The sequence below is a fragment of the Ictalurus furcatus genome, chromosome 23 (assembly GCF_023375685.1).
Source record: "Ictalurus furcatus strain D&B chromosome 23, Billie_1.0, whole genome shotgun sequence".
Taxonomy (NCBI): Eukaryota; Metazoa; Chordata; class Actinopteri; order Siluriformes; family Ictaluridae; genus Ictalurus; species Ictalurus furcatus.
Window position 1 is genome coordinate 20476455 of NC_071277.1, and position 27948 is coordinate 20504402.

Sequence of the window (27948 nt, forward strand, 5' to 3'; positions counted from 1 at the left end):
TAGATGGAGATACAGATATGAAGAGATTTCTGAAATATAATGAGAACTGTATTATTTTTTAAATACAAAAACATTCACGGTTTACAGCAGATAAACAAGTTTATTTACTTCGCCATTTAAGAAGACATGTCTGATAATGTAGCACTGAGTTTTGAAATGTATGTATTTGAGGTTTAGCACTGAGTTTTGAAATGTATGTATGGAGAAGAGGCTCGGTGTCGCCCCCTGCAGGACAGATGTGAGAACAACGGGTTAAACATGTTACCATGACAACAGACTTCAAACACACGCCACTCGGAGCGGAGCGCGAGCACAGCTACAAGTTTCAGGATTATTGTTGTAAATGTTTCCTTTTTACAGAATCTAATCTTTTATAAACAAATAAAATGACTTCTCCTCTCTCCACCCTGAGGAAGAACAGACGAGCTCCTCTACCTCAGAGTCAAGGGTGAGAATTCAGAGTGCAAAAATATTCACACCCCACTGACACTCACAGAGTAAATCATCACACCTGACCTGACTTTTTTTTCATATTTTATTGTTAGTGAAAGAGGAAGAAGAGATCAGACGCAGAGGAGCGATGAAGAGTACGAAGCCTCTCTGCTTAGAGACCTCTTCCCCAAGAGACAGTCAGGGTCAGAGGTCACAGACAGCCTCAACACTTTCAGCTCAAAGGTCATGCTCAGAAAGAGTCCTAAAGAAGGTAAGAAGGAGAAAATCTGTCTTTATATCTGTATATGAGAGAGTTGTGAAGAATCACAAGTTGCCCTGTGTGTGCGCGCGTATGTGCGTGTGTGTGTGTGTGTGTGTGTGTGTGTGTGTTTACGTGTTTCAGTGCCTCCACCCACTGATTTTGAGCTGATGTCCAGCATGATGAAGAAACTCACTCAGTTAGAGAGAAAGGTGACGTCACAGGCGCTGGACATCGACAAGAAGGTTTCTCTCTCTCTCTCTCTCACACACACACACACACACACACACACACACTGTTTTAGCTCAGAGGTGTCCAAACTAGTGGCCCGTAGTAAGTAAACTTTAGCTCCTGGACGTGACCTTAAGCTCTTAGCATGACTTACTTTCAAAGAAATCCAAAAGAAAGCATTTTGTTGTGCTAAATGAAATTAAAATAAATATAAAAAATATATATACTTTGAATTCATTAATAAAAACAAGTTTTTGATTTATGTCGAAACAATAAAAGAGAATATCATTTGAATGATCACTGTTTATCATGTATCGGATATTCCTAAAGATTTATTCATCTTGTTTACATTTATTTGTATTTATTTTGTATTTTGAAAGTATTCTAATGAGTGAATAAATAAGTTTAAATTAAAAAATCACTTCTTCATCTACAATTTAATTCTTTTTGTGAACAGACGAGAAGAATCGCGGTTCTGGAAGAGAAACTGAAGCTATTACACGGTAATCACTAACATCGCTAATCGCTAACATCGCTAATCGCTAACATCACTAATCGCTAATCACTAACATTGCTAACATCACTAATCGCTAATCGCTAACATCACTAACATCGCTAATCACTAACATCACTAATCACTAACATCACTAACATCGCTAATCGCTAACATCACTAATCACTAACATCACTAACATCGCTAATCGCTAACATCACTAACATCGCTAATCGCTAACATCACTAATCGCTAATCACTAACATTGCTAACATCACTAATCGCTAATCGCTAACATCACTAATCGCTAATCACTAACATCACTAATCACTAACATCACTAATCGCTAACATCACTAACATCGCTAATCGCTAACATCACTAACATCGCTAATCACTAACATCGCTAATCACTAACATCACTAATCGCTAACATCGCTAATCGCTAACATCACTAATCGCTAACATCACTAATCGCTAACATCGCTAATCGCTAACATCACTAATCGCTAACATCACTAACATCACTAATCACTAACATCATTAATCACTATTGTAAATGAATCTTATTGCTGATTTTATTTGTTCTTGTGTGTGTGTGTGTGTGTGTGTGTGTAGGGAAAGCTCAGAGAGAGAATCAGGATGAAGGGGATGTGAACAGGAAGTGCTACAAGCTGCAGAAGCAGATCTGGGAGATGGAGGTGAGGAATAACCCAGTAACTCAGTGACTCAGTATCTCAGTGACTCAGTGACTCAGTATCTCAGTGACTCAATGACTCAGTGACTCTGTGACTCAGTGACTCAGTGACTTAGTATCTCAGTGACTCAGTATCTCAGTGACTCAGTATTTCAGTGACTCAGTGACTCAGTATTTCAGTGACTCAGTGACTCAGTATCTCAGTGACTCAGTGACTCAGTATCTCAGTAACTCAGTGACTCAGTATTTCAGTGACTCAGTGACTCAGTGACTCAGTATCTCAGTGACTTAGTATCTCATTGACTCAGTGACTCTGTGACTCAGTGACTCAGTATCTCAGTAACTCAGTGACTCAGTATTTCAGTGACTCAGTGACTCAGTATCTCATTGACTCAGTGACTCAGTGACTCAGAGTTGTTTAATCTCACTGAGAGTGAACCGAGGGTCAGAGAGGGTTTGTGTGTTCAGAAGTTTCTGCAGGATTACGGGATGATCTGGGTGGGAGACGGCGAGGACGAGGACGAGGACGAGGAAGATGAAACCAAACAATCGTCACGACAACCAGGTATCAGAAAATGTAAACTTGTTTACACCACAGCACGAGTCAGAAGATGTTGATTCACTTTCTATAACAGCTTGGCTTTAATACGCCTACTAGTCCGCTCGAGCCTGTTATAGGACGTAGAACATCCTCACGCACGTGAAAACGTGAGAAATCACATTCTGCACATAAAAACGTGTGTAAGCAGGGTTTGTGAAAAAGCTACGCGTCCACGAAGCTTACAACAGGACGGCGCGCGTGCATGAATCAACACAAGCACTCTTTATTCACGTATTATTTATTTATTTATATTATACTGTTTGTTATATTATCATATTATTTACTATGTGTTTATTATTATAGTGAATTTATAATCAATTATTTTTGTTTTAATAAGATTTAGATACATTTTACATTTTTTAGATTCATTTTTTTAATTTAATATTTACATTTTTTAAAATTCTTTTCCATTTATTTCTACATAAATGTTATGAACACAATTTTGACGTGCTGTATAAGAATACATTCCGTTCTTGTTATACGTCCTAAACAATGCTGTAAACGGCCAGATATTTACTGATTTAAATGAACAGCATTAACAGTGTGTGTGATGGCTTATGCACGTGTTCTGACATGTCATGAACGGAGTTATCAGTCATTATACACACAGTCTGGGGAGGAAGCCTTCGTATTAATAAGGAGACGTGAATGTAGGGCGTGTTCTGTTCTCCGGAGGGTCTTTGGTCAGGAGCTTCTCCGTGAACTTTGACCTGGTGCTGCAGAACATCCGGGATCTGAACGTTCTCGCAGGAGAAGGAGGAACTCGCATCACCTTCGTTCCTGGAGGAGCAAAACTGACGCAGCAGCCTGCTGTAGATCTGCAGCTCTACTCCAACGGCATGGTGATGTTCCACGGCCCCTTCAGACCCTACACAGAACCCCACACGCAGGTTACACACACACACACACACACACACACACACACACACACACGGCCCCTTCAGACCCTACACAGAACCCCACACGCAGGTTACACACACACACACACACACACACACACACACACGGCCCCTTCAGACCCTACACAGAACCCCACACGCAGGTTAGACACACACACACACACACACACACACACACACACACACACACACACGGCCCCTTCAGACCCTACACAGAACCCCACACGCAGGTTACACACACACACACACACACACACACACACACACGGCCCCTTCAGACCCTACACAGAACCCCACACGCAGGTTAGACACACACACACACACACACACACACACACACACACACACACACGGCCCCTTCAGACCCTACACAGAACCCCACACGCAGGTTACACACACACACACACACACACACACACACACACACACACACACACACACGGCCCCTTCAGACCCTACACAGAACCCCACACGCAGGTTACACACACACACACACACACACACACACACACACACACGGCCCCTTCAGACCCTACACAGAACCCCACACGCAGGTTACACACACACACACACACACACACACACACACACACACACACACGGCCCCTTCAGACCCTACACAGAACCCCGCACGCAGGTTACACACACACACACACACACACACACACACACACACACACGGCCCCTTCAGACCCTACACAGAACCCCGCACGCAGGTTACACACACACACACACACACACACACACACACACACACACGGCCCCTTCAGACCCTACACAGAACCCCACACGCAGGTTACACACACACACACACACACACACACACACACACACACACACACGGCCCCTTCAGACCCTACACAGAACCCCACACGCAGGTTAGACACACACACACACACACACACACACACACACACACACACACACACACACACACGGCCCCTTCAGACCCTACACAGAACCCCACACGCAGGTTACACACACACACACACACACACACACACGGCCCCTTCAGACCCTACACAGAACCCCACACGCAGGTTACACACACACACACACACACACACACACACACACACACGGCCCCTTCAGACCCTACACAGAACCCCACACGCAGGTTACACACACACACACACACACACACACAGCTTTATATTTCTATTTTTAAGACATTTGTGTTAATATCATCATCAGTCATATTTATTCAATTAGATTTTTCTATTGTTTCATTTTATATTTTCATGTATTATTTATTTATTTATTTATTAAGACAATTAAATTATTGATTATGTTTATGGCATATTTAAAAAACATTTACAAATTGTTATTTAAATTCTTATTGTTTGTTTGTTTATTTTGTTTTGTATGATTTGTATGTTTATATTCATGAGCATGTTCACATTTAACACATTTAAATGATTTTAGTTTGGTTTTCTTTGCTTGTTTTTTAGCATTTTGTAACGAAATTGAATTGAAATGAAGTCGATTTTAGAGTGGAATTTTTTCTGTTCTTTATTTTCTTATTTAGTTTTTTGAAGAATTTTCAGACTGTGAGTCAGACGTGTTCATCTCCTCGTTACTGACCGTCTGTCGTTCCTTCTCTCGTTCTCGTCTCAGAGATTCCTTCAGGACCTGATGGATGGATTTTTTCCCACTGAGCTGAAGGACAGGTTTCCTCATGGTGTGCTCTTTCAGGTGTGTGTGTGTGTGTGTGAGAGAGAGAGAGAGAGAGAGAAAGTGAGAGACTTTGAGCCAGTTTCATTAGCATTATTAACTCAGGTGTACAGTGTGTGAGTGTGTGTGTGTGTGTGTGTGTGTGTGTGTGTGTGTGTGTGTGTGTGTGAGAGAGAGAGAGAGAAAGTGAGAGACTTTGAGCCAGTTTCATTAGCATTATTAACTCAGGTGTACAGTGTGTGAGTGTGTGTGTGTGTGTGTGTGTGTGTGTGTGTGTGTGTGGTGTAACAGTGTATTTGTGTGTAAACGTGTGGGCAGGTGGATGACAGGCGGGAGGAGGATTTCAGGGCGGAGTTTCCAGGGAAAGGTCACACAGTTGGAGGGTCAGAACAGGAAGTGATGCGTTACAGACAGGAAGCGAGTAAAACACACAGCTGTGTACCAGGTCTGAATAAACACACATCTTACACACATCTTACACACACGAAGATTTATTCAAATATATTTTTCTAAAATAAATGTATAGACCTAGATTTTATCAATATATTTATTTTTAATAATTTTTTATTTTCTGTTATTAGATTATGATCCATTTTCATTTGTCTCTAATTCTTTTATTTACTGTTGATTTTAGACATAAATGTTATTACACGGTGTGTATTTGTACTGAATTCTTAAATAATGAATTTTTTTGAGACTGTTCCCGCGTGTCGGGTCTGGTACATTATGACTTTCTGAAGTTTTATTATTTTAGTAGATCATCTTTATGAGCAGTGTGTGTGTGTGTGTGTGTGTGTGTGTGTGTGTGTGTGTGTGTGTGTGTGTGTGTGTGCTCAGACAGGAAGTTATCGATGCAGCAGTTCCTGAATAAACTCCCGGAGCGTGTGGTGAAAGGAGGAAACGTGATCAACATTCGCTCGTCACTCAAACACCATCTGCAGGTCACAGCAGCGACACACACACATGCACGCACACACACACACACACACACACACACACACACACACACACACACAGCGAAAGATTTGATTTGATTTATTTGAGTAAGAATATGCCCTAATTAACACCCTGAGGAGCCAGGTGCATGCTGGGATCGATTACACATCACAGCCTTTTCATTTATCTGTGAGTCCGTGATATAAACTCACTCTTATTTGTTCTTGAGTTTAAAACTGATTCGGGGGCGGAGCTATATATGAGAGCTCAGTTTGTGGTGTCACGAAATACCTGAACCAATCACGGTCCGGTATGCAAATTACCGGGCGACACTGAAAAGTTTTATACATGCAGCGAAGTTTACAATCTGTCTCTGTCTTAGAAATTAAAATAGAATTGATCATAATACACAATCATTTATACTGTCTGTATATTATATATTATAAAGACATGATATACGTCATGTGTGTGTGTGTGTGTGTGTGTGTGTGTGTGTGTGTGTGTGTGTGTGTGTGTGTAGGGTTGTGACGGTGCTGAGAGTGGTGGACTGAGCGTAATAGAAACACCTGCGTTACAGACTCTGAGAGAAAGGTAATCTCTCGTCATCATTTATGACCCGATCGCGATGAAACGTTTATTATACATGACTTTAAAAACTGCAGGAGCGAGCGCGTCAGAATTCTACTCCTTACTCAGAGTCACTGTTACTACACTTACCCGTTAAAGGGGATTATTCTCCTAACAGCACGCCCCTAAGCGGTTTATTCCTTTCACACCACTGCAATTTACCCACTATTACATCTTTTTATTTATTAAAGAACATGTTATACTTTTTATCCGTTTATAGTTACATGTAACGTACCCTGAAACGAGTGAGTTCCTGTTCTCGCTTACGCTATAGCAGCTATAAACACTCGCTCCCTCACCATCCCTCTCTCTGTTCTCTCTCTCTATTCTCTCTCTCTCTCTCTCTCTCTCTCTCTCTATTCTCCCTCTCATTACATCGTTACTGAGAAACCACAAGGAAGCGTAAACTTTGTTAAATGTTAAATAAATTACAGAGCGCTTCTCCACATCAGCGTCCGTGTGAATGAGCCGTTACTATAGAAACGATAACATATCAGAACGAGCGCATTAATATCAGTGATGTGGAGCTGCGCTACTGTCCGAGCCACCTTCTGACCAATCACAATCCAGAATTCAGCACCACTGTGGAATGTGTGTGTGTGTGTGTGTGTGTGTGTGTGTGTTTAGACCGGAGTGTGACGAAGTGTCGGAGATCTCCAGCCTGCGAGTGAAATCCGAGGACGGAGAGAAGACGTTTATTTTGAAAATGTTCTGCTCTGAGACTATCGGACATTTACGCCGATACCTGGACACTCACAGGTGAAGCCGCCTCACTGAGCCAGTGTGTGTGTGTGTGTGTGTGTGTGTGTGTGTGTGTGCATAAAGTCTTTCATCAGTGTGTAAGTTGTTCTTGTCTATCCCATCACCACAGAGGCAGTAGAGGACCTCCCTATGACATCATCAGCGCGTTCCTGCATCAGCGTTACCATAGCGACGATGACCAAACACTTCTACAGTGCGGTCTGACACCCAACGCCGCCTTGCTGTTGAGGCCCCGCCCACCAGTGACATCATAGAAATGCAATACGCAAAAAGCCGAATCAAACACCGCGCCTTCCCAGCCAATCAGCGGCGAGTACAGATAGATCTACACACAGACACGCTGCATTTCCAAACATACTGGGAGTACAATTTTATATCTTTACCTCAAACTTTATAAAAAAACATCGTTTTCTCTCAGTTATTAGTTTGCCATAAATCATGTTGATGCGCTGCCGAGTTCTGGATCGTGATTGGTCAGAAGAGGAGGTGCTGATTAATCCTGTAGAACAGCAGCTCTGATCAGTAACAGGTTTTTATTAACGCGCTCATCATCGTTTCCATAGTAACAGCTGGGTCACAGGGACGTGCACAGCGGATTCTCGTTAACGTTTATGGAAGGAGTCTCCAGTGCCAGCGTTTCAGACATCTTCGGGACAGGGGAGTTCTTTGTGGTTTGGAAGGAACATTAAAATGTAACTATAAACGGATAAAAAGTACGACGTGTCGAACATTAATAAATAAAACGGTAGCAAATGTCGGCAAACTGCTGAAGCAGAAGAGGAATAAAACACTTATGAAGGAAAATAATCAACTTTGGGATAGTAACTTCATCACCCTGACATTCAGCACGCATGTAGTGCGACACACACACACACAAACACACACACACACACACACACACACACACACACACACTTCATTACTTTTGCTCCACACCAGCACACAGCACTGTTCAAGTTAACCCTCTCATGAATTTAAGATCTTCCAAATCTTACCTAACATCTCTTGGAAAGCTTAGATTTGGTGAATGATGTCACTTCCTCTGACAAGCACCTCCTGAACTGACCAATCAAACGCATCTCTGAGCCCGTATTAGCGCAAAGCATCGTGACCCGCGCCGTCTAAGAGTGTGTGCAGGTTCTGCCGCTTTCCTCCGTTTCTGTAAAATCAACCACAGTTCCGTCGTCGTCTGAGAGAAAAACCTTTATTTCTTAAAAAGTCATGAACGAACAAACACTTTTATTTTAGCGTCAGGGCGAGGCGGAGGCTCACTGGCCGGGGAAATGAACGCTTACAGTACTGAACTGTGAACAACATCTGGAAGACTCTCTGGGGGAAGAAAAGTACAAAGTCATTTCTCCTGTCTGAAATATGAAACTAAAGCCTTCATCACACGGTGAACGAAGAAAGAAAAGCAGAAACTCAAACCGTGCTGATCGCGCTGCCAAACGCGTCAGACATCACGGGAAGAAAAGACAACACTCGCACGGACACAGAGTGGAAAGATATTTTCACGACACACACCACGGTTTTTTAGTTCCGTCCTCGAGTTATTTACAACGACTGTAACTACACGCAAAGGAAAAAAACTTCAACCCAAATGTACACATCATTCCAAAGCTCGCGCGTGGAGGCGACCGCGTGCCTCTCATCATCTCATTTACACACACGCCGTTAGCATGCTGAACTGGAGGCTACGGAAACACGCCATGTTCTGCGCAGGTTGTTTACTCTGACATCCAATAAATATAAATATAATGACCACGTTCATTCGCTCACGTTGGAAAGTGATCACAATCTGTATTAATCGCGCAACAATATCTTACGAATATTGAGAAATAGGAGGATGATGACGGGATTGAGTCATTGCGCAAGTCGTTTGTTGTTTTTGTTTTCTGAGAATATTACGCCATCATCTGGAGAAGAACAGAGTCGGAAAGAATTCACTACAGTCACACAGACTGAAGATCACCGGCGATCATCGTTTATAGCTTTTATTAAATTTTTTTTTTTTTTTTTTTTTTAAAAAACAGTATATAAATTTGCTTCCTGGTTCTTATTTGACTAATTTTATCAACATTTTGTAACTATTTAAAAATCACTGAACTGAAAACCATTAAAACTGTATTTCTTTTCCCTTTTTGAAAAGGTTTTAGTAGTGCACGTTAACTTCCGAGTTCTTACGCAGACTTAAATCTCGCAAAAATGATACGTATCGTATACAGCGAGCATCTTTAAATCTACCGATCGAGTGACGAGGGATTCTTTTGAGATGATTCTTGTAAGCAAATCTAAATGGCTCTTTTGAACGATTCAGTTCAGTGAGTCGGTTCATAAGCATGACCGAATCAAAACACTGCATATGAACTTAAAAATGTTTCTCTTTATTTTTTAATTTTTAGGGATGTGAACTCGGGTTCTTCTAGAGATTTGTAGTGTTGATGTTTCAGGATTCGTTTGTGAGCGGTGAACTGAATAAATGAATCAACTCGCTGAAGTTGAAAAGAATCAAATCAGTGAATCACTCGAGTGAAGCCCCATCTCTGTACTAGTGTCGTCTCTGTAAAGTGTTCTATAAAGGTGACGGAATGTTCTAAGGAAAAGTAACGAGTTTCCGGATAGTGTGCATAGTGTTCATAAACGAGGTTTTAATGGAAGGTTCTCCGCCTGTAATTACAGACGCGGGTGTCGCTCTCTGGTCGTTAGACGAGTGAGCGAGCAGAGATGAGGGCAGGGAGCATTTAATCGGCCTCGACTACAAACGCCACCGTCTCAAATAACGGCAGGTCCGTCACACCTCGTGTGTTACTGTAGCGAAGAAAAAAACAAAAAAAACAACAACGTTTAAAATATCATCAGTTGAGTGTCAACCACATCACGTTCGTTCCTGAACACGCAGGAACGTTAGCGTTTAACAACACTGTTTCTGCTGCACAAAGAACCTCAGGGTTCCGAAGACGTTAGAAAAAGAATAATATAAAGTCTTTTATAGAAAAATAGTAGTGTAGTGTTATTAGCATTAGCTTCGTTAGCCCTTCTAGAGCGAGGAAGAAAAAAAAAAAAGTAATGAATTCAGTCTGGGGTTAGGTTCCACACGTTCTCCTGGTTCTCGTTAGTTTCAGTTTTTATACTGTAGGTTGGAGCTCTGGTTCTGCCAGTTCTTCTATAAACTCTTCTGGGTTTCTGCCAGTTCTTGTGTGGAGCAGTTCGGGTTCTGTGGGTTCTGCGTTACTGTGTGGTGCAGTTCTCCCCCATGTCCTGGGCGTAGCGGTCCGACACGGTGTTCCGCAGGTCCTCCACGTCTCGTCTCAGCTGCAGCGCCTCCTGGAGTTTCTTCTGTAGAACTGCAGGATTTCGCCAATCATCACACGCCTCCGATACAGCAGGGGCTGGAACACACACACACACACACACACACACACACACACACACACACACACACACCACTGATTTCTAGTTACTCCTAAAAAAAAAAACTATTGTTAACTATATAGCTATTGTTATATTATTAATAATATAAATATATTTATGTCTATTATTTACCTAGCTGCTTTCACACACCACTACTTGGAGTGTGTGTGTGTGTGTGTGTCTGTGTGTGTGTGTGTGTATGTGTACTCACCGGTGATCCCCAGCAGCAGGGACAGGTTGGGGTCTCGGCCGTGTGCGGTGTGTGTGAGGACGCTGCAGAGGGAGCGCAGGTCAGACAGACACGACGCCATTTCATCGAGCAGCTGCTGAGCGAGTCGCACATCACACACACTCGACTCGGCCTGCAGACGCTCACGCAGACACACACTCTGCTCCATCAGCTCCTGGTTCTGTGCAGACAGCTGAAACACACACACAAAAAACCAAACACTTTCTCAAGATCCGTCGGACCAACTAACGTTATACGAGAATTAGTAAAACATTGATAATAATATAAATAAATTATGTTATTAATCAATTCACGTTACAGTATTAGTGCGTTAGCTGATCAGAAACTTGCCCATTTATTAGTGTATTTACGGTAGGAGCTGCTCCAGCGGTCATGGACATGTACGTTATAGTTATGCTGGTGATAATGTAGTACTGAAAGACCTGCCAGTTTCTCGCATTACAATATAATATACAATTTTAAATATAAAATGAATGACTCTACTGCCTCCTAAAGGCAGCCTGCGGTAATTACACAAACACAGAAACAACAAGTTTCAAACGTCACCTCCTTCACAGCCGAGCGTAACTGCAGCAGCTGCTGATCTTTCGAGTTCAGCTCGTCTCTCAGAGCCTGACCGCTGCTCTCCTCCTCCGCTAGCTGCTGCTGCACACTCTGAGGAAACACACACACACACACACACACACACACACACACAATAAACACAAGAGGACTTTCACACCAGCATTCAAGAGTTCAATTAATACTGTGACATCTACAATAAAGCCTTTTAGCAAAAATGTCAGCTAGTTGACCCCTTGACCTTTTATCTATTTATTGACCATTAGCAACGTTAGCATGTTTGGATGAAGTAACGGTTTATCTACACACCCTGATCTGCGAGCCGAGCTGCTCCGTCATCCTCAGCTGCTTCTCGATAACCTGAAACGTCAGATTTCATTCAAGAGTCACCGCTAATGCTCGATAACGTCTCGCGCCGCACTCCAGCGCTGCCTTCTTTAACTTCTGCCAGTTTATGTTCTGAGAATAAAGAAATCCTCGTGTGTGAAACGCCGTTATTGATCCTGCACAACTTTTACCTTTCTGAGTTTCTGCTGCTCTTCTTTCAGAGAGGCGTTTTCCTCACGGAGCTTCTCAACGTCCAGAGACGGCAACCGAGCTCCATCGTCCAACCCCTCCTGCACTCGGGCCTGCAGGCTTCTCACACACACACACACACACACACACACACACACACACACACACACACCGGTCCTCGTTCATCTCTCTGCGTCGTGTGCTCTTCGTATTCTTGTAGTAAACACTGCGTGCGTTTTTATTACAATAACCACAAACGTGTCATCAGAGCCCATAAAAGAGCACAGACATGCTAAGGCTTAATGAATATGCGATTAGGAAACACCCACAAACCTACACACCCCGCCTCATATGTGGCCACGCCCCCTTTTCCTCTGTAAAATTTCTAAAGTTATGTGGTTTGTATTTGCATATGAATACTACTACTACTACTACTACTAATAATAATAATCATAATTAAAAGTGCTAGATGAATAGAAATCCAGTCCAAAACTTTAAAGGACAACAGTAAATAAAAAACAAATAAATAAAAGCAATATACTGTAACCTGACTGGCTCATTGCTGATGCTGTAACACTTCTAACACAATCTCAGGTTAATTATTCAAATTACAAAAAAAAACCAAAAATACATGGATCAGCTGACGAACGCTTTATTTTCCACACAGGTTTGGAATAAATAATGTTCTTGCTACAACAGTGGACTGTAGAAACGCGCACGTGCTTGCGTGCTTGCGTGCTTGCGTGTGTGTACCTAGTGACTGTAGCGAGCAGCTCCCTCTCTCTGTGGTTTTGTTCCTCCAGTTGTCCGTCTTTAGCGCGATTGGCTGCTCGCACCTCCTTCAGCTGAGCCTCCAGCTCCTCCACCAATCCCTGCAGCTCATCCACCTTCTGCTCTGCTGCCTCCAGCTACCCCCCCCACACACACACACAAAAAAATAGTAAGCTCCAGTCACCATAGCTTTCAACTGATTCAATTACATGGTTTCATGTTACAGACCGGTGGTACAGGAACCGTATTTAAACTGTGTGTGTGTGTTGCATACAGGTGAAGTCTGCTCGTACCCGTTTCCTCTGGCTCTGGTAGTCCTCCATGGTGGGAAGGTCGGCCAGGTAACGCTCCAGCGTCTCGATGCGCTGCTGTTTCTCTCGGTTCTGCTCCGCCTCCTTCTGACATTTCTTCTTCAGGTTGGTGATGTGCTTGTCTCGGTTACGGATCTTCAACACACACACACACACACACGCAGATTTGTACTGCACACCACGTTTAACGCTCTGTGGTACCTGTAGTGACTGTGTTTTGCCGTCGGTGCTCACTCTCTCCTCCTGCTTTTTCAGTTCCTCGACGTGTTTCTCCGCGCTCTCCTTCAGACTCTCGCTCAGACGCTGAGTCTCCGCCTCCACGGCTCCCAGACGCCGGTCCGCCTCCAGCTTCTCCTGAGCAAACGAGTCGCTGCGCTCGGCAAACTGGGCGCGAAGGAAAGCGTTCTCGCGCTGCGCCTCCTGACAAGTACGTTTAAAAAAAACTGAGGATTTAGCGCTCGCTTATTATTAATATTATTATTATATATTTATATTGACCAGTCAAAAGTTTAAACACACTCATTCTTTATTTTTATTATTTTCCCCCACATTTTAGAATAATAATAATAAAGTCATTAAAACTCTGGAGTAACACAAATGGAACTATGGGAATTATGTTGTGATTAGAAAATCTTAAATAATTCAAAATAATTTAATATTTTAGCATCTTCAAAGTAGACGCGCGTTTTCCAGAAAAGTATTCTCGGCATTTTCTCACCGGATCTCTTGAGGAATTCCCCTGAGATGCGTTTTAAACAGTATTAAAGGAGTTCCCACCGACGCTGCACACTCATCACCTGCCCTTCAGGATATTTCTCTCCGAGTCGTACGTTTAAAAAACATTTTTTTGGTAAATAAAATGTTAGCTTTCTAACGAAAGAAATGAATCCGTCGGCACGATTATATTCCAGACACCGATTTCACACATTTAATCACACACCTTCAGATCGAAAGGGTTTTAACGATCATGAGAAACATTTCAGACGAGTGTCCACAAACTTTTGACCGGTAGTGTGTGTAGGCGAGTCAAAATAACTTCCAGGTCTGTTTTTCAGCCTTTACTCTGATCGCTCATTTCGTGCTCCCTGTTCTCTGCACACTTGACCTTTTATGGAGTTTTGTGGGCGTCGTTACATGCAAATGAGCTGTGTCGGGCACGCACGATTAAGGTCTTTAAGATGAAATAGAATAATAATAATAATAATAATAATAAACATGCTACACAGCTGGAGATGGGGCCGTATGAGAGACCTGCAGTCTGAGCAGACAGACGTCAGTGAACGGCGCTCCTCGTCCTATCAGAGCTCCGTGGATCTGTAACTCGCTCTCTCTGAGACGCTGCTCGAGCTGATACAGCTGCTGCTTCTGCCTACAACAACAACAACAAACTAATCAACACACCCATCACTGCTGTAGAAATATTACTGACCAGTCCATACAGGATTTCACTGCTGGAGGAAACAAACCCAAGTGTGTGTGTGTGTGTGTGTGTGTGTAAATACCTGTCAATGATGAGCTCCTTCTCCTTCAGCAGACTCTCGTTGGCCTTCATCACCGCCTCCCATTTCCCGCTTTCAGACAGCAGAGGAGCCGGATACGGAGACGAGTACTGACCGCTCCCTAATAACTACAACGTTGGGGGGGGGGGTTCATTTTAGACATTCATTATGTTTAAATGAAGTTAAGTTAAGTAACAATCACTTACACTGTGTGTGTTGTGCATTTAGAGGAAAATCATCAACTACAGGCTGGTGTGATGAAGCGGAGTCACTGTCACCACTCCAAAGTTGATTATTTTCCTACAACAGCACATCCCCAAGTGTTTTATTCCTCTGACACTACAGCATTTTACCACCGATTACAGTTTCTCTTCATTAAAAGAACGAGTTACGTTTAATCTTACCGTTAAACAAGTTCTCGTTTACGTTACAGCAGCTATAAAGAGTCGTTCCCTCACCTCTGTTGAATAAGATACAGACGGACAGGTGTACCTGAGCTGCCTTCTCTCACCTGCATGTGCTCCACCTGCATTCGCAGACTCTCGAATTTCTGCTGCCAGTCGGCCATGTTTTCACCCGGATGTGCCTTCGCTTTGCCGTACGACTCCGAGGCGGACGGAATTCCTGTTCTGGCTTCGGGCAACACCTTATACGTCTGATCCAAAGCGTTACGGAAGGCATCGGCCCGATATTCGGCGCCATCTCCGAGCCCGGTCATGTGGAGCTTCATCCTGACGTCGGGTCCGAATCCCCCGAGCAGCCCGGACTGGTTCAGAGTCGGCTCCACGGGGGGCGTGTCGAAGCCCTGCCCCTCGTCCAGCCGGGTGTGGTTGTGGTCCGCTCCGGGGAACAGCGAGTGGTCTAACCCGTTGACGAGGCTGCGGTAGCGACTCAGGCAGTCCTGTTTGACTCCACCCCCGTCCTGCGCCTCCAGATTCGGGGACGATGCGGATTTACAGAGGGACGATCTGGAGCCGGAGGAGCTGGAGCGGGAGTCTGTGGGTCGCTGCAAAGGACTGTGGGCCGTGGAGGGCATGACATGAGCGGTGGGGATCGGAATCTGACTCCGGATCGGCTGGAAGGACGGACTGCACAATTCTGCTGAGAGAGAGAGGGGGGGGGGAGATGGAGAGGGAGAGAGAGAGAGAGAGAGAGAGAGGGAGGGAGAGGGAGAGGGGGAGAGGGGGGAGAGATGGAGAGGGAGAGAGAGAGGGAGCGAGAGAGACAGAGAGAGAGGGAGAGAGGGAGAGGGGGAGAGAGAGGGAGAGGGAGAGGGAGAGAGAGAGAGAGGGAGAGGGGGAGAGGGAGAGAGAGGGAGAGGGAGAGGGAGAGGGAGAGAGAGAGAGGGAGAGGGAGAGAGGGAGAGAGAGGGAGAGGGAGAGGGAGAGAGGGAGAGAGGGAGAGAGAGGGGGGGAGAGGGAGAGAGGGAGATTAGCATAGTGTGTGTAACTGAAACAGAAGGTCTACATTATGTCAGATGCTAAACTGGAGGCCATGGGCTTCTATTACTTGTTAGCAACATTAGCCTCGTAGTCCAAATAAATAAACAAACAAACAAACAAACAGTCAGTATGCAAGCTACACAAATGTTGCAAATATTTTCCAAACAAGCACGAGTCAAAATTTAAAAGCATTAATTAAACAGCTCAAGTAAACAAATAAACAATAAAACACGTAAATAAACAAATCAATACACAAATATAAATAAATACATAACACAGGTAATAAATAAACAAAAAAAGAATGAACAACAAGTAAAAATAGTTAATACTTTTGTGGTTATGTAAGTAAATAAACAAATCAAACAGGGGAAAGAAAAATAAATAATAATAACCACCAAAACTCACCTGGACTCCAGACACACAAACACCAACAGATTTTACTTCCACATCACGCTGCTGTTAAACCCACTCTGTCCTTCAGAACTCACACACACTCACACACACTCACACACACTCACACACACTCACACACACTCACACACACACTCACACACACACTCACACACACACTCACACACACACTCACACACACACACACACTCACACACACACTCACACACACACACTCACACACACACTCGGCCCGAGCGCACTGTTGCTGAGTCGCCGCTGATGTTTCTCTGAGAGCCACACAAAGGTTACGTTTATTTATAGAGGAGCTTCATGTTACAGCTCACACCTCTCACTGCACTCTGGTCTGTACACACACACACACAAACACACTACACACACACACAAACACACTACACACACACACTATACACACATTTACGAGACTGGGTTGCCAGGTGCCAGTAAACGAATGAAAATACGGCACGTTGGATTTTACGAAGTCGTTCTGCGTGTGGTTTTTTTTTTTTTTTGCATTTGAGGTCAGATTTCCGTCTCACCCTCCGTGCTGTCTGTGGTCTTCGCTCCAGCATCCGTCTCGCTCTCAGCTCTCGGCCTCCATCCGAATCGGCCCTGGAACTTCTCCGACACGGCCGGCGTCTGGAATTCCACATCCGGCTTCCCGACTGTGACACACAGGAAACAGGAAATAACACTGCCTCGGGGCTGTGTCCCAAATACCTCCCTACTGAACACGGGTGCAGGGGCCATTTCATACCCTAGGCACTTCACTTATTTTAGGTCTTGGGGCTGTGTCCCAAATACCTCCCCTACTGGAAACCAAAATAAAGGTGTAGGGGTCATTTCATACCCAAGCCAGGTAAGGTAGTGTGCACTTATTTAAGGGGTAAATTGCTAAAATTCCAGACACCTATTAAACACTAGATAGGGTGTAGGGGTCATTTCAGACACTCTGAATCCAAGATGGCCGCCCAGTAAAGCTACAGTTTGGTTTAAAGGCTCTTTCATTCCCTATGTAGTGCACTTACACAGAGAGCAGGAAGATTAATCCGAGCTGTTAAACCGAGTGCACTAGACAGTGTACAGAAAACAACGTCCACCATATTCAGTGTCTGTTAGACACTTATTTATCTATTCAACTCCGTCTTAGCTTTATAAGTGCACTACTTTCTACTGGAACTACAGTGTCCTGTACACTAAGAAGTGCACTTATATTTAAACATGGAGTGCACAACGATCCCTACACACCATTTAATGGCGTGCAGTCCACGCTAAAATTATTGGCACCTTGCACAAAACATGTGCAAACGTTCACTTGATAGCAGAGACAGCTAAGGGTGCCAAAACTTTCATCTTTAGTGAAGATGCTTAGTGAGGATGTTCAGTCGGGGTTTAGAGGAGATGGAGGAAGGAAGACATCCAGCGGACCTCGGGGGAGTGAAGTGGAGCGGTCGTGGTGGGTTATACTGCTTCAGGGGATCAGAGAGATACGCGGATAACACCGGACTCGGGTGAGAGTCCCTCGGACTCGGGTGCAGAGATTTACCTGTCGGTCTGGAGCTCGGGTATCTCGGGGACGTCGTCATTTCGGATTCAGCTGCAGGGGGAACAGAAGACGGGTTAGTGTTAGCGATTACACGAGTGCAGGTAGATCAGGACTGGTTTCTTGAAGTTATTTTCTGAGGGCACGTAGCGATAGCATATTAGCATTACATCATCGCGGCTGTGACGGATGGACGGGAAGAAAACGTATAGTGATGGACAGATGGATGGTACGGTGACGTATTTTTCTTTAGGTTTTTAATAATTACAGATTAAATGGTAGCGAACAGATGCTGTTGATTTGAAGTCATTTTTTAAAAATGAATCTTTATGTTTGTAGACATTAAAGGAAAGTACATCAAAGACAGTTTACCTTTTTATTTTACTACTGTTCTGCTGACGGTTATTTACTTCAATTATATACCGTTATACACATCGCAGAAATGTGATATTTTCGTCATAATCTCACAGCCCTAGATGGATGGAAAACATTTAGTGATAGATGGAGAACAGGATCGGAGTTTTATTAGCTTTATACACAGACCTGGAAATTATACAGTTATACAGGCAACTGTTTACATTCTACACAAGATTTTTGGTTATTTACAGTTTTTTAGGTCAAAATGCAAATGTGACCCTTTAAATATAACCAACTCAAATCAAACCCAGCTAGTGTGTGTGTGTGTGTGTGTGTGAGAGAGAGAGTGTGTGTGTGTGAGTGAGGGAGAGAGTGTGTGTGTGTGTGAGAGAGAGTATGTGTGTGAGAGAGAGAGAGTGTGTGAGAGAGAGAGAGAGTGTGAGAGAGAGAGAGAGTGTGAGAGAGAGAGTGTGTGTGAGAGAGAGTGTGAGAGAGAGAGAGTGTGCGTGTGTGAGAGAGAGAGAGAGAGTGAGAGAGTGTGTGTGTGTGTGTGTGTGTGTGTGTGTGTGGTTAGAACCCGGGCTGCAGGAGTGTCTGCTGTTTCTTTTTTTACTTTATGAACTCATCTATACTTCTGAAAATAACACTCCAATCATCTCATCTCGCTAATTACATACAAATATAGATGATTAGCTTCAGGAAGCTAGTTATAGACCGGGCTAGCAACAATGACCTATTACCGCGCTGTGAATAAGAATAAGAATAATAAGAATAATATGAATAATAATAATAGAAACACAACATACCTGCACATCACAAGATTAATAAAATAATCGACGGTAGACGAACACAAACCGTGTCTCCGTGTCTCCGTGTGTGTGTGTGTGTGTGTGTCTCTCTCTCTCTCTCACGCCGTTTGTTTGTTTGTTCAAACCGGAAGAGACGAAAAGGAGAGTTTTCCAACGCTCGCGCCGTTCTACGTGTTGGTGGGTAAGTCCCAAATCGACCCATTATCCTTCGCTAACGGAACAAAGTCGTAGTGTGCTTTCCACACCTATTAAATCCGCATCCGACTGACTGAAATCGATTCTTTTGGTTAGTTTGTTTGTTTTCTCGCTGCAAATAATTAAACGAACCGAAAAGCGAAAAAAAAACCCTGCTAGCTGAGGAATGTGTAGGGCTGAAAACAACATGCATAAAAGTACTTCGTTTACTGAGTTAGAAATATAATGCTACAGCATACAAAGACATTATATACGACTGTGTGCTTCAAGCTTTGTGTGATGGTAAGGGGTGCACATACGTTTGTGTAAATACATGTCGTATATTTTCAGTAAATTTAACTGTGTATAGACTCGAAGTGGTTGATTGAATCGAGACTCACCCCTGGCTTTGTTGACGCTTTCGTGTTTGAGCGTTTTAGTGTTTTTTTGCTCAACTAAACAGTCATTTTATCCTGGACAGTTTCCTGTTGTTTATTTGAATAGAAAGACTCAGACAACGTTTTTTTAATTTGGAGTAGAAAGAAAAATAAAGCGATTAAAATAAAATATATTTATTTTAAAGCGTTTTAAGCGTGTAGTTCTGAGGTTATCCAGTGGGGGCGCTGTTGCGCAGGACGCATTTCCGTTCAGCGAAGAACAGTGACGTAAAAATAACGGCGAAGAAGAATAGGAGGAGGAAGAGGAGGAGGAAGAAGAAGAGGAATCCTTAGAGCAGTTCCGCAGAGCAGCTCTCGGCCGATTCTGAAAAATCGATAGTTATTAGTATTATTATCATAATCATTGATTTAATTATGTTTTAATTGAAGTTCGTGAGCGTGTGAAATGGCGCTGGAGTGGCGAGAGGCGGCGGAGCGGATGGACGTGTATCTGAAAGAGCTGCTCTCCTCCGGCCTGCTCCTCCTGCACGCGGAGCTCGGGGTGGATGTGGGGCTGAAAGCGGAGCTGCTTCCGCCGGGGCTCCTCGCGTGTGTGGCGGCGGGACTCGGCCTCCTGCTCGCCGCGCTCCTCTGGTTCTTCGTCTGCCGGTGCTTCTCGAAAAATCCCGCCGAGAAAGTCGCACCCGAGGCCGGGAAGACCTCCAAACCCAAATCCGAGGAGGTTAAGAAGAGGAGCAGAAAGAGAGGAGGAGATAAGGTCCTGATCTTCATCCTCGTATCTCACATGACTCATTGTCAGATATTTGTTTACATTGCTCAGTGTTTAGGAGCTGTCTTTATATGATATATTTAATAAAAAAAATGTTTCCTATTGAGTTTATAAATCCCTACACAGGATGTTAAAGCCACTATGTAGTGCACAAACAGCTCAATTAAGTCACGGATATAGATATAGTTTCTTATTCCTCATGGCAGGATGTTGAACTTGTGAGTGCGATTGTGTTGTAGAAAGTGCAGAGGAACGGCCTGGCGGTCGACCTGGAGGAGGAACCGAAGCCGGCGGAGGCACAGAACCAGAACCAGAGCGAGAGTCCAGATCCAGCTGGGGGTAAAAGTGATAAGGTATACAGTCAGGGCAAAAAAAAAAGTAAATAGAGAGTGTGACTTCACAATGACATTATTATGTTTGGTTTTGGGGAGGGTCGGAGCCACCAGACACCTCTGGTTAATATTTCCCAAACCCTTCATTTACACAAACGGCTGTTGTGTCGTTTGTGGGCGTGGTCTGTCTGTGAGAAGCAGTAGTAGCTGTACAGTATATACATTCCACAGCTGACCGTTTTAAAAAAGCGAATTAAATAACACACGGCGTCAAAATCGAATCATTGTGCGATTTTACGTCTTCGTTCTCAGGTTAGATTAGCTGATTAACCATACTAGCTTCGAACGCTCACTCAACAGAGACGTCTTACTTCCTTCCAAGTGTCATTGTTCTTCCTGACGTCTCGTGTAATGAGAGGTTGTACGTGACGGGAGAAGATGAAACCACGCTTGTGTTCAGTTGTAGTTGCAGGTAGGAGCTAAAGTTGCAAATGGAGAACTGAAGGGACGTCATAAATGCATTTGGATTTTTCGATTTATTCCGTCATCATAAATTTTCAATTTGCATAGAAACTGTTTTGCAAATCGCACGTCACTCTGCCCCCTGCTGGTGTGGAGAGAAACACGCTGCACTTCCCATACAGTGCGCTCTATATCCAAATTAAAGACGTATTTCAGCAACAGGTATAAGGTTTAAGTATAAATCTTATATAAAAGCTTCTACATCCTAATTAGTGACGATTATGTAGGGAGCTACGTATAGGAATGAAATAACCTCCAGACCATATTCACCGATGTGCTGCTCAGAATGAATGAATAATTAACACTTAATGAAGGAATTAATTAATTAATTAACACGACTTAAGCTAACTTTATCTGGCTAAAAAGTTAAATATTATTAAAACTTGTAGTGATGTAAATATTTAAATGAATCTATTGTAATTCCTGAATAAATAACTTGTTTAACTACAGATCTACATGTATAATTTTAGAAAAACTGATTCTGCATCAATTTCTTGATTTCTGGCCCTGAAATGAGCTCCTCCCCCTAACTGATGCAGGCTAAATTGTTAACTGTTAATAAGCCCTGCCCCTTTGTGATTCCTGAAACGACTCAGGAGGTGACCGCTAAAGAGGAGAAGGAGGAGTTTTTAATAAGTCACATCACATGCACGTCTCGTTTTTAGGGAAAGAAGAACAAGAAGAAGGCGAAAGCGGCAGTGAAGGAAACGAAGTCTCCGTCCACGTCGGTGCGCAAAGAGCCGGAGGAAGGTAACGATGTCTGTTCAGGGCTCCATTTTGTCACGTCATGTTTGTTTGGTTGCAGATTCTCGCTCGCTTCTGACTGAGCTTGGGTACGGAACTTGGCGAAAAGCGAACTAACAAGTGTCGGGTAACTTCAGGCTAGTTACTGTCGCTCTCTTTCAGATCCGGCTGTGTTAGCTAGGTACATGTAACCATGACGACGGTGAGCATATTGGGTGGTGTAAGCGTGTATGCTTCCGCAGGAACTTGGGAGACTAAAGTGAGTCACCGTGAGAAGCGACAGCAGCGGAGGAAGGATAAAGGAGCAGGAGACGAATCGGGGAGTCCCGGAGGAACGGAGCCCGGTGCTAACGCCGCGAACACGGAACACCACGCGCCCGCTGTGGAGGAAGCCAAAATCATCCTAGCACCATCTGTAACCTCCAAGACCTCCAGCAAAACCACCACCAACACCAAGAGCTCCAACACCAACACCACCAACACCAAGACCTCTAACACCACTACCAACAACACCAAGACCTCCACCACTACCACCACCAACACCAAGACGTCCAACACCACCACCACCAACACCAAGATCTCCCCCAAAAACACCAAGTCCAACAATGCTCCTGTGCCTAAAGCTCAGAAGAACAGTCAGAGAACCCAGCAGGCTCCTCCACCAGTAGAACGTAAGCTCCGTCGTAGCCTGGTCTGAACGTTCACCATCACGGCTAGTAGCATACACATCATACAATCAAGTCTTGGTTCCAAAATAAACCTTTTCCGAATCCGAATCCGTAATCCGTACAGGATCGGATCGAATCCCTTCCTTTGTTTTTTCCTCCGATATCTGATCCACCATTTTGTTTTATTTTCCCCCGATATTCATTCCGGGTATCAAACCGTTCCCATGTCTACCTCAGAGACCTCATTCGTCTCAATCGCTGCCAAAGCACGAGCCCCGCCTCCACAGATTAGGCCACACCCCCAACAAGTCACGCTAAACTGGAGGATATATACTCCGATTACTTGTTAGCAGCGTTAGCCTCTGAGCTTCGGTGAAAACTAGTAACTATCGAGCACGTTTCATCGTCTCATTGACGAGGAGGTTGTTTATAAACGACACGTTTTAACCCGCAACATCTGTTTTATTACAGATGTGAATTAAAGGTGATGTGATGTAACACTAAGATAAAATTACAGTGGAATATGAGATTTCAGTAAACTTTTACGCTATATATGACATCAGACCATCATAGTAAACTGTGTGTGTGTGTGTGTGTGTGTGTGTGTGCGTGTGCGCGCACGCTCCTCAGTGTCTCATGCGTGGGACGTGATGGCCGTGAACGGATCAGGATCCTGGGATCTGGGCGTGTCGGTGCCTCCTCACACACAGACCTGGAACAGCGTGAAGTCCGAACCGTCCGTCTGGCCTCAGGACATGGAGGGTAAAGCACACCTCAGAATCCTGCACTGTGATTGGTCAGGAGGTGTTGATTAATTCTCTATAACAGCGGCTTTGACAGTAGCGCAGGTTTATATTAACGCGCTCGTTCTAATAGCTTATCGTTTCTATAGTAACGGCTCGTTCACAGGGACGTGTACAGCAAAGGTAAAGCTGTAACTAAGTTTTCGGACATCTTCAGGACGGTGGAGTTTACACTGTGGTTTCTCGGTAACAAAATAAAGAGAGGGAATAAAGAGAGGGATGGAGTGATTATAGCTGCTATAATGTAAGTGAGAACAGGAAGTAACTATAAACGGATAAAAGTATGAGCTGTCGTTCGTTAATAAGTACGGATGTGTAGTTGTTGGTGAGTCCCTGTGGTGTAAGAGGAATAAAACTCTCAGGAAAGTGCTGTTTTAGGAAAATAATCACCTTCAGGTAACAGTAACTAGCAGTGTTCTATTCCATAAACCTGAGTGTGTATAAAAGTTAAAGGGAATGAAATGTATTTTTGTTTAAGGCTCGTGGATGATCGTGGATGGTTCTCACATTCCCGTCTCCCTCCACGAAATGACTGCAGGTAGGAGACATCAAATAAAATATTATAATTATTTATTAGTCTTCTCTGACTATATTATAATTATATTTTAAGGTAGATAACTGCCACAGGATGAGGGGAAACTGGACACACTGCCATGCATCCAAAATCGTGTACTGTGACACATTCAGCAGTAGAGCGGGGTGGTGGTGCAGTGCGGGGTAGTAGAGCGGGGTGGTGGTACAGCGTGGGGTAGTAGAGCGGGGTGGTGGTGCAGCGTGGGGTAGTAGTGCTGGGTAGTAGAGCGGGGTGGTGGGGTAGCAGTGGGGTAGTAGAGCGGGGTGGTGGGGTAGTAGAGTGGGGTGGTGGTGCAGCGTGGGGTAGTAGAGCGGGGTGGTGGTGGTGTAGCGTGGGGTAGTAGAGCGGGGTGGTGGTGCAGTGCGGGGTAGTAGAGCAGGGTGGTGGGGTAGTAGAGTGGGGTGGTGGTGCAGTGCGGGGTAGTAGAGTGGGGTGGTGGGGTAGTAGAGCGGGGTGGTGGTGCAGCGGGGGGTAGTAGAGCGGGGTGGTGGTGCAGCGTGGGGTAGTAGAGCGGGGTGGTGGTGCAGTGCGGGGTAGTAGAGCGGGGTGGTGGTGCAGTGCGGGGTAGTAGAGCGGGGTGGTGGTGCAGTGTGGGGTAGTAGAGTGGGGTGGTGGGGTAGTAGAGCGGGGTGGTGGTGCAGTGCGGGGTAGTAGAGTGGGGTGGTGCAGTGCGGGGTAGTAGAGTGGGGTGGTGGGGTAGTAGAGCGGGGTGGTGGTGCAGCGGGGGGTAGTAGAGCGGGGTGGTGGTGCAGCGTGGGGTAGTAGAGTGGGGTGGTGGTGCAGTGCGGGGTAGTAGAGCGGGGTGGTGGTGCAGTGCGGGGTAGTAGAGTGGGGTGGTGGGGTAGTAGAGTGGGGTGGTGGGGTAGTAGAGCGGGGTGGTGGTGCAGCGGGGGGTAGTAGAGCGGGGTGGTGGTGCAGCGTGGGGTAGTAGAGTATGGTAGTAGGGATATTGGGACGCAGCCGTTGACAGTTTCTTCCCCTGGGTCAGTGGCGTTAAAGCTGTGTGCTGCAGCTCCCCCGGTGGACGCTGACAGTGTTGCGGTGTGAAATGACCACTTGGGAAGTTCCAGTATCAGGATTAGAAGATTGCGTTTAGATTTCTCACATAAAGTGCAGCTCTGTCACGCTGCGTTCTGCGAAGTGTTGAGTTGCTCGGATGTTCAGGTTGCAAGTTGTTAAAGTTTAGTAAAAATTTGCTGAAATAATTATTCTAAGACCTGAAACAATTATATCCCCTCCTCCTTCTGTGTCTCTGTGTGTGTGTGTGTGTGTGTGTGTATATAGGTGTAGGAGAGCAGGTTGTTCCTGAGCGATCCTGGGCGTGCCCCGTCCCAGTAGATGACGAATGGTCTGGACCTAGTGAGTGCAATAATAATAATAATAATAATAATAATAATAATATGGTATAATAAATAACAAGAATCCTTTATTTTAAATCTAAAGCTTAATATTTTAATGTTAAGCCTATATGCACAGAATTTACCAAATATCTTAACGTTAAGTGTTTATTTATTTATTTATTTATTATTACCGTTTACAGCAAGGAGGAAAGGACATTCATGTCAAGTTTGTTTGTTTTTAAAATAAATATAAAAATAATCCATAAACGCTACTGCTTAAACCAAGCATCGCAGGAAGTGACTCCTCGGGTCAATAAACAATGTTTAACTTTATAAAACGTTTCAATTTTGCACATTTTAGTACCGTAATGTGAAAGTGGTGTAACGTTTGCTGTGTGTGTGTGTGTGTGTAGACAGCGGTTCTGCAGACCCAGCGTCGGACTACTGTGCCCCGTGTGAGGAGTGGGGGAATTACGATGATCCAGCAGGTGGTGCCGTTTCTCCCGACGAGCCTCAGGTCAGTTTTAAAATCACAGGGAAATAAAAACCACACCCGACAAACACACATTAGGAGTTCCACTTACATAGTGCACTATTTCACAGGGTTCTCGGTGTAGCGTAGTGAGAGTTGTGGTTTCCTTTTAATCCAGTTCACACAGGACTCCGATCTGGAGAAGGACAAAGACGAACCTGCGGCTCCGGGAAGCAGCAAAGCCAAGAAGAAGAAGAAGAAAAAGAAGAAAGCGGAGGAGGCTGGAAGTGCTGCTCAGGTGAAGCTCCGCCCACAAACACACACCATCTGTAAGCGCTGCAGCAATAAATTCATAAATGAACAGTGCATTATTGATTGACAGGTGGAGGTGGAAGTGGGCGTGGCTAAAGACCAGAACACTGCAGGGAACATTTTGCCTAAAATCATAAAAGTAAGCCCTTTACATTTTTAATTTAACGAGTTTAGTCCACAATGCTAAACTGGTGGTCATAGGGTTTCATTTATTGTTAGCAACGTTAGCATTGTAGCTCTAGTGCAACGTTAAAGACGCTAAACTTTACTTCTGTGTGTGTGTGTGTGTGTGTGTGTAGGAGCCAGAAATCGTGGTTTCACCTCGAGTCCCGCTGAAACCACCCACCGAACCTGATGCTCCGCCCAAAAGCACAGCTCCGCCCACCCAGAGTGAGTCAGCAGACGGAAAATCCAAAATGGCTGCCCGTGTTGTGTGTAGTGCCCTATAGAGGGAGCAGGGTAGAAAGTGTACCCGTAACGATGGGCATTCTTCATGCTAATGCTAATCTGTGACGTTAGCCTTGCTAGCACGACCTCTGACCATCTTCTCGTCTTGTCTCCGCCAGAGAAACCCGAGGAGAGCTGGGAATCCCCGAAACAGGTGAAGAAGAAGAAGGTGCGGCGAGAAACATGAGCGCGAGGGCGGATTTCAGGAAGAAACGTCGATATGCAAACGTCCAGGATTTCAGAGAGACCACGAGTCGTGCTTCGGGCGGATTGGCGCGCTGACGTGAGAACGAGTCTCCGTGCATTCGGACAGCGCACAGTGTAACATATCAGTCCTGTGGGTGTGCTGTACATCAGGCGTGTGCTGATCATCACTTCACATCGCGATACTCCAGTAACATTATCACGGTTAACGATAACATCCTGAGATTCAGACATTAGAAAAGTATGAGACTTTCACCTCTTTAAACGCTAAATTGTCTTCGATGCTAAATATCGTGACGTTCGGTTCACCGATACGCAGCACATGCCTGATGTACACGAATACAATGTCTTTTTTCCTGTTTTTGACTGCTGTAGATTGATTTATAATTCTGTAGTGAATCTGATGAGATCCTGTTTTGTTTTGAATTGAGAACATTTCAGGAAAAAAAATAAATAAATAAAACGTCCACGATGTCTCCCTCGTCTCCAGATGGAGTCCGTGTCAGGTTTTTGCGGTGTTAGTTTTGGAAAGTGGTGGCGCTACGCAGGTAAAAGTTCATGTAAAACTGACATCTCATTTAAAATATTAGCAGGAACAGTGTTTACGCATTTACTGCTTAAAGGTTAACTTTTCATCCACATCCTGTGGAGGCGGAGCCTAGAGCAGCGGAGCGATACCGAAATCAATCTCTCATCCG

At 44.5% G+C, this 27948-nt stretch overlaps 3 protein-coding genes across 16 annotated transcripts; 2 read left to right on the forward strand and 1 right to left on the reverse strand.

The window, feature by feature from the left end:
- The first annotated feature begins 3 nt into the window (after positions 1-3).
- On the forward strand, positions 4-9631 carry ubxn11 (UBX domain protein 11). Of its 2 annotated transcripts, none has more exons than XM_053611079.1 (13): positions 4-448; positions 546-703; positions 836-936; positions 1380-1425; positions 2033-2115; positions 2580-2676; positions 3367-3602; positions 5229-5306; positions 5604-5730; positions 6123-6226; positions 6742-6812; positions 7476-7607; positions 7720-9631. In XM_053611079.1, exons 1-13 carry the CDS (start codon positions 387-389, stop codon positions 7862-7864), a joined length of 1440 nt encoding a protein of 479 aa, XP_053467054.1. In that variant the 5' UTR covers positions 4-386; the 3' UTR covers positions 7865-9631. The 2 variants fall into 2 exon arrangements, with proteins under 2 accessions (XP_053467054.1, XP_053467055.1); XM_053611080.1 differs by having other exon boundaries at positions 3388-3602.
- cep85 (centrosomal protein 85) lies at positions 8796-20088 on the reverse strand. 12 transcript variants are annotated; one of them, XM_053611067.1, is made up of 15 exons: positions 20067-20088; positions 18329-18379; positions 17322-17447; positions 15441-16030; positions 15136-15229; positions 14933-15050; positions 14682-14799; positions 13665-13850; positions 13413-13565; positions 13102-13256; positions 12351-12468; positions 12142-12192; positions 11818-11925; positions 11233-11443; positions 8796-10999 (listed from the first exon to the last, which is right to left on the reverse strand). In XM_053611067.1, the coding sequence occupies exons 2-15, from the start codon at positions 18366-18368 to the stop codon at positions 10839-10841; spliced, it is 2229 nt and encodes a 742-aa protein (XP_053467042.1). In that variant the 5' UTR covers positions 18369-18379; positions 20067-20088; the 3' UTR covers positions 8796-10838. The 12 variants fall into 12 exon arrangements, with proteins under 12 accessions (XP_053467042.1, XP_053467044.1, XP_053467041.1 ...); XM_053611069.1 differs by lacking the exon at positions 20067-20088 and adding an exon at positions 19489-19601 and having other exon boundaries at positions 15441-16027; XM_053611066.1 differs by lacking the exon at positions 20067-20088 and adding an exon at positions 19489-19601.
- Positions 19581-27717, forward strand: mtdhb (metadherin b). Of its 2 annotated transcripts, none has more exons than XM_053611077.1 (13): positions 19581-19672; positions 20493-20820; positions 21072-21185; positions 22352-22436; positions 22673-23101; positions 23729-23860; positions 24380-24439; positions 25760-25834; positions 26229-26332; positions 26466-26585; positions 26670-26738; positions 26899-26989; positions 27166-27717. In XM_053611077.1, exons 2-13 carry the CDS (start codon positions 20509-20511, stop codon positions 27231-27233), a joined length of 1659 nt encoding a protein of 552 aa, XP_053467052.1. In that variant the 5' UTR covers positions 19581-19672; positions 20493-20508; the 3' UTR covers positions 27234-27717. The 2 variants fall into 2 exon arrangements, with proteins under 2 accessions (XP_053467052.1, XP_053467053.1); XM_053611078.1 differs by lacking the exon at positions 19581-19672 and adding an exon at positions 19759-19777.
- The last annotated feature ends 231 nt before the right edge of the window (positions 27718-27948 follow it).

Excerpts from the sequence above, each read along its gene's own strand:
- cep85 (XM_053611064.1), bottom strand. The coding sequence starts at position 17,532 with ATGGCCCCTGCACCCGTGTTCAGTAGGGAGGTATTTGGGACACAGCCC. Across the intron at positions 16,031-17,321 it reads GACCACAGACAGCACGGAGG|CAGAATTGTGCAGTCCGTCC; the intron begins GTGAGACGGAAA and ends TCTCTCTCTCAG. Across the intron at positions 15,051-15,135 it reads AAATGCACAACACACACAGT|GGAGCGGTCAGTACTCGTCT; the intron begins GTAAGTGATTGT and ends TGTAGTTATTAG.
- ubxn11 (XM_053611079.1), top strand. The coding sequence starts at position 387 with ATGACTTCTCCTCTCTCCACCCTGAGGAAGAACAGACGAGCTCCTCTA. Across the intron at positions 704-835 it reads CAGAAAGAGTCCTAAAGAAG|TGCCTCCACCCACTGATTTT; the intron begins GTAAGAAGGAGA and ends TACGTGTTTCAG. Across the intron at positions 2,677-3,366 it reads ACAATCGTCACGACAACCAG|GGCGTGTTCTGTTCTCCGGA; the intron begins GTATCAGAAAAT and ends ACGTGAATGTAG.
- mtdhb (XM_053611077.1), top strand. The coding sequence starts at position 20,509 with ATGGCGCTGGAGTGGCGAGAGGCGGCGGAGCGGATGGACGTGTATCTG. Across the intron at positions 23,102-23,728 it reads GGCTCCTCCACCAGTAGAAC|TGTCTCATGCGTGGGACGTG; the intron begins GTAAGCTCCGTC and ends CACGCTCCTCAG. Across the intron at positions 25,835-26,228 it reads TGACGAATGGTCTGGACCTA|ACAGCGGTTCTGCAGACCCA; the intron begins GTGAGTGCAATA and ends GTGTGTGTGTAG.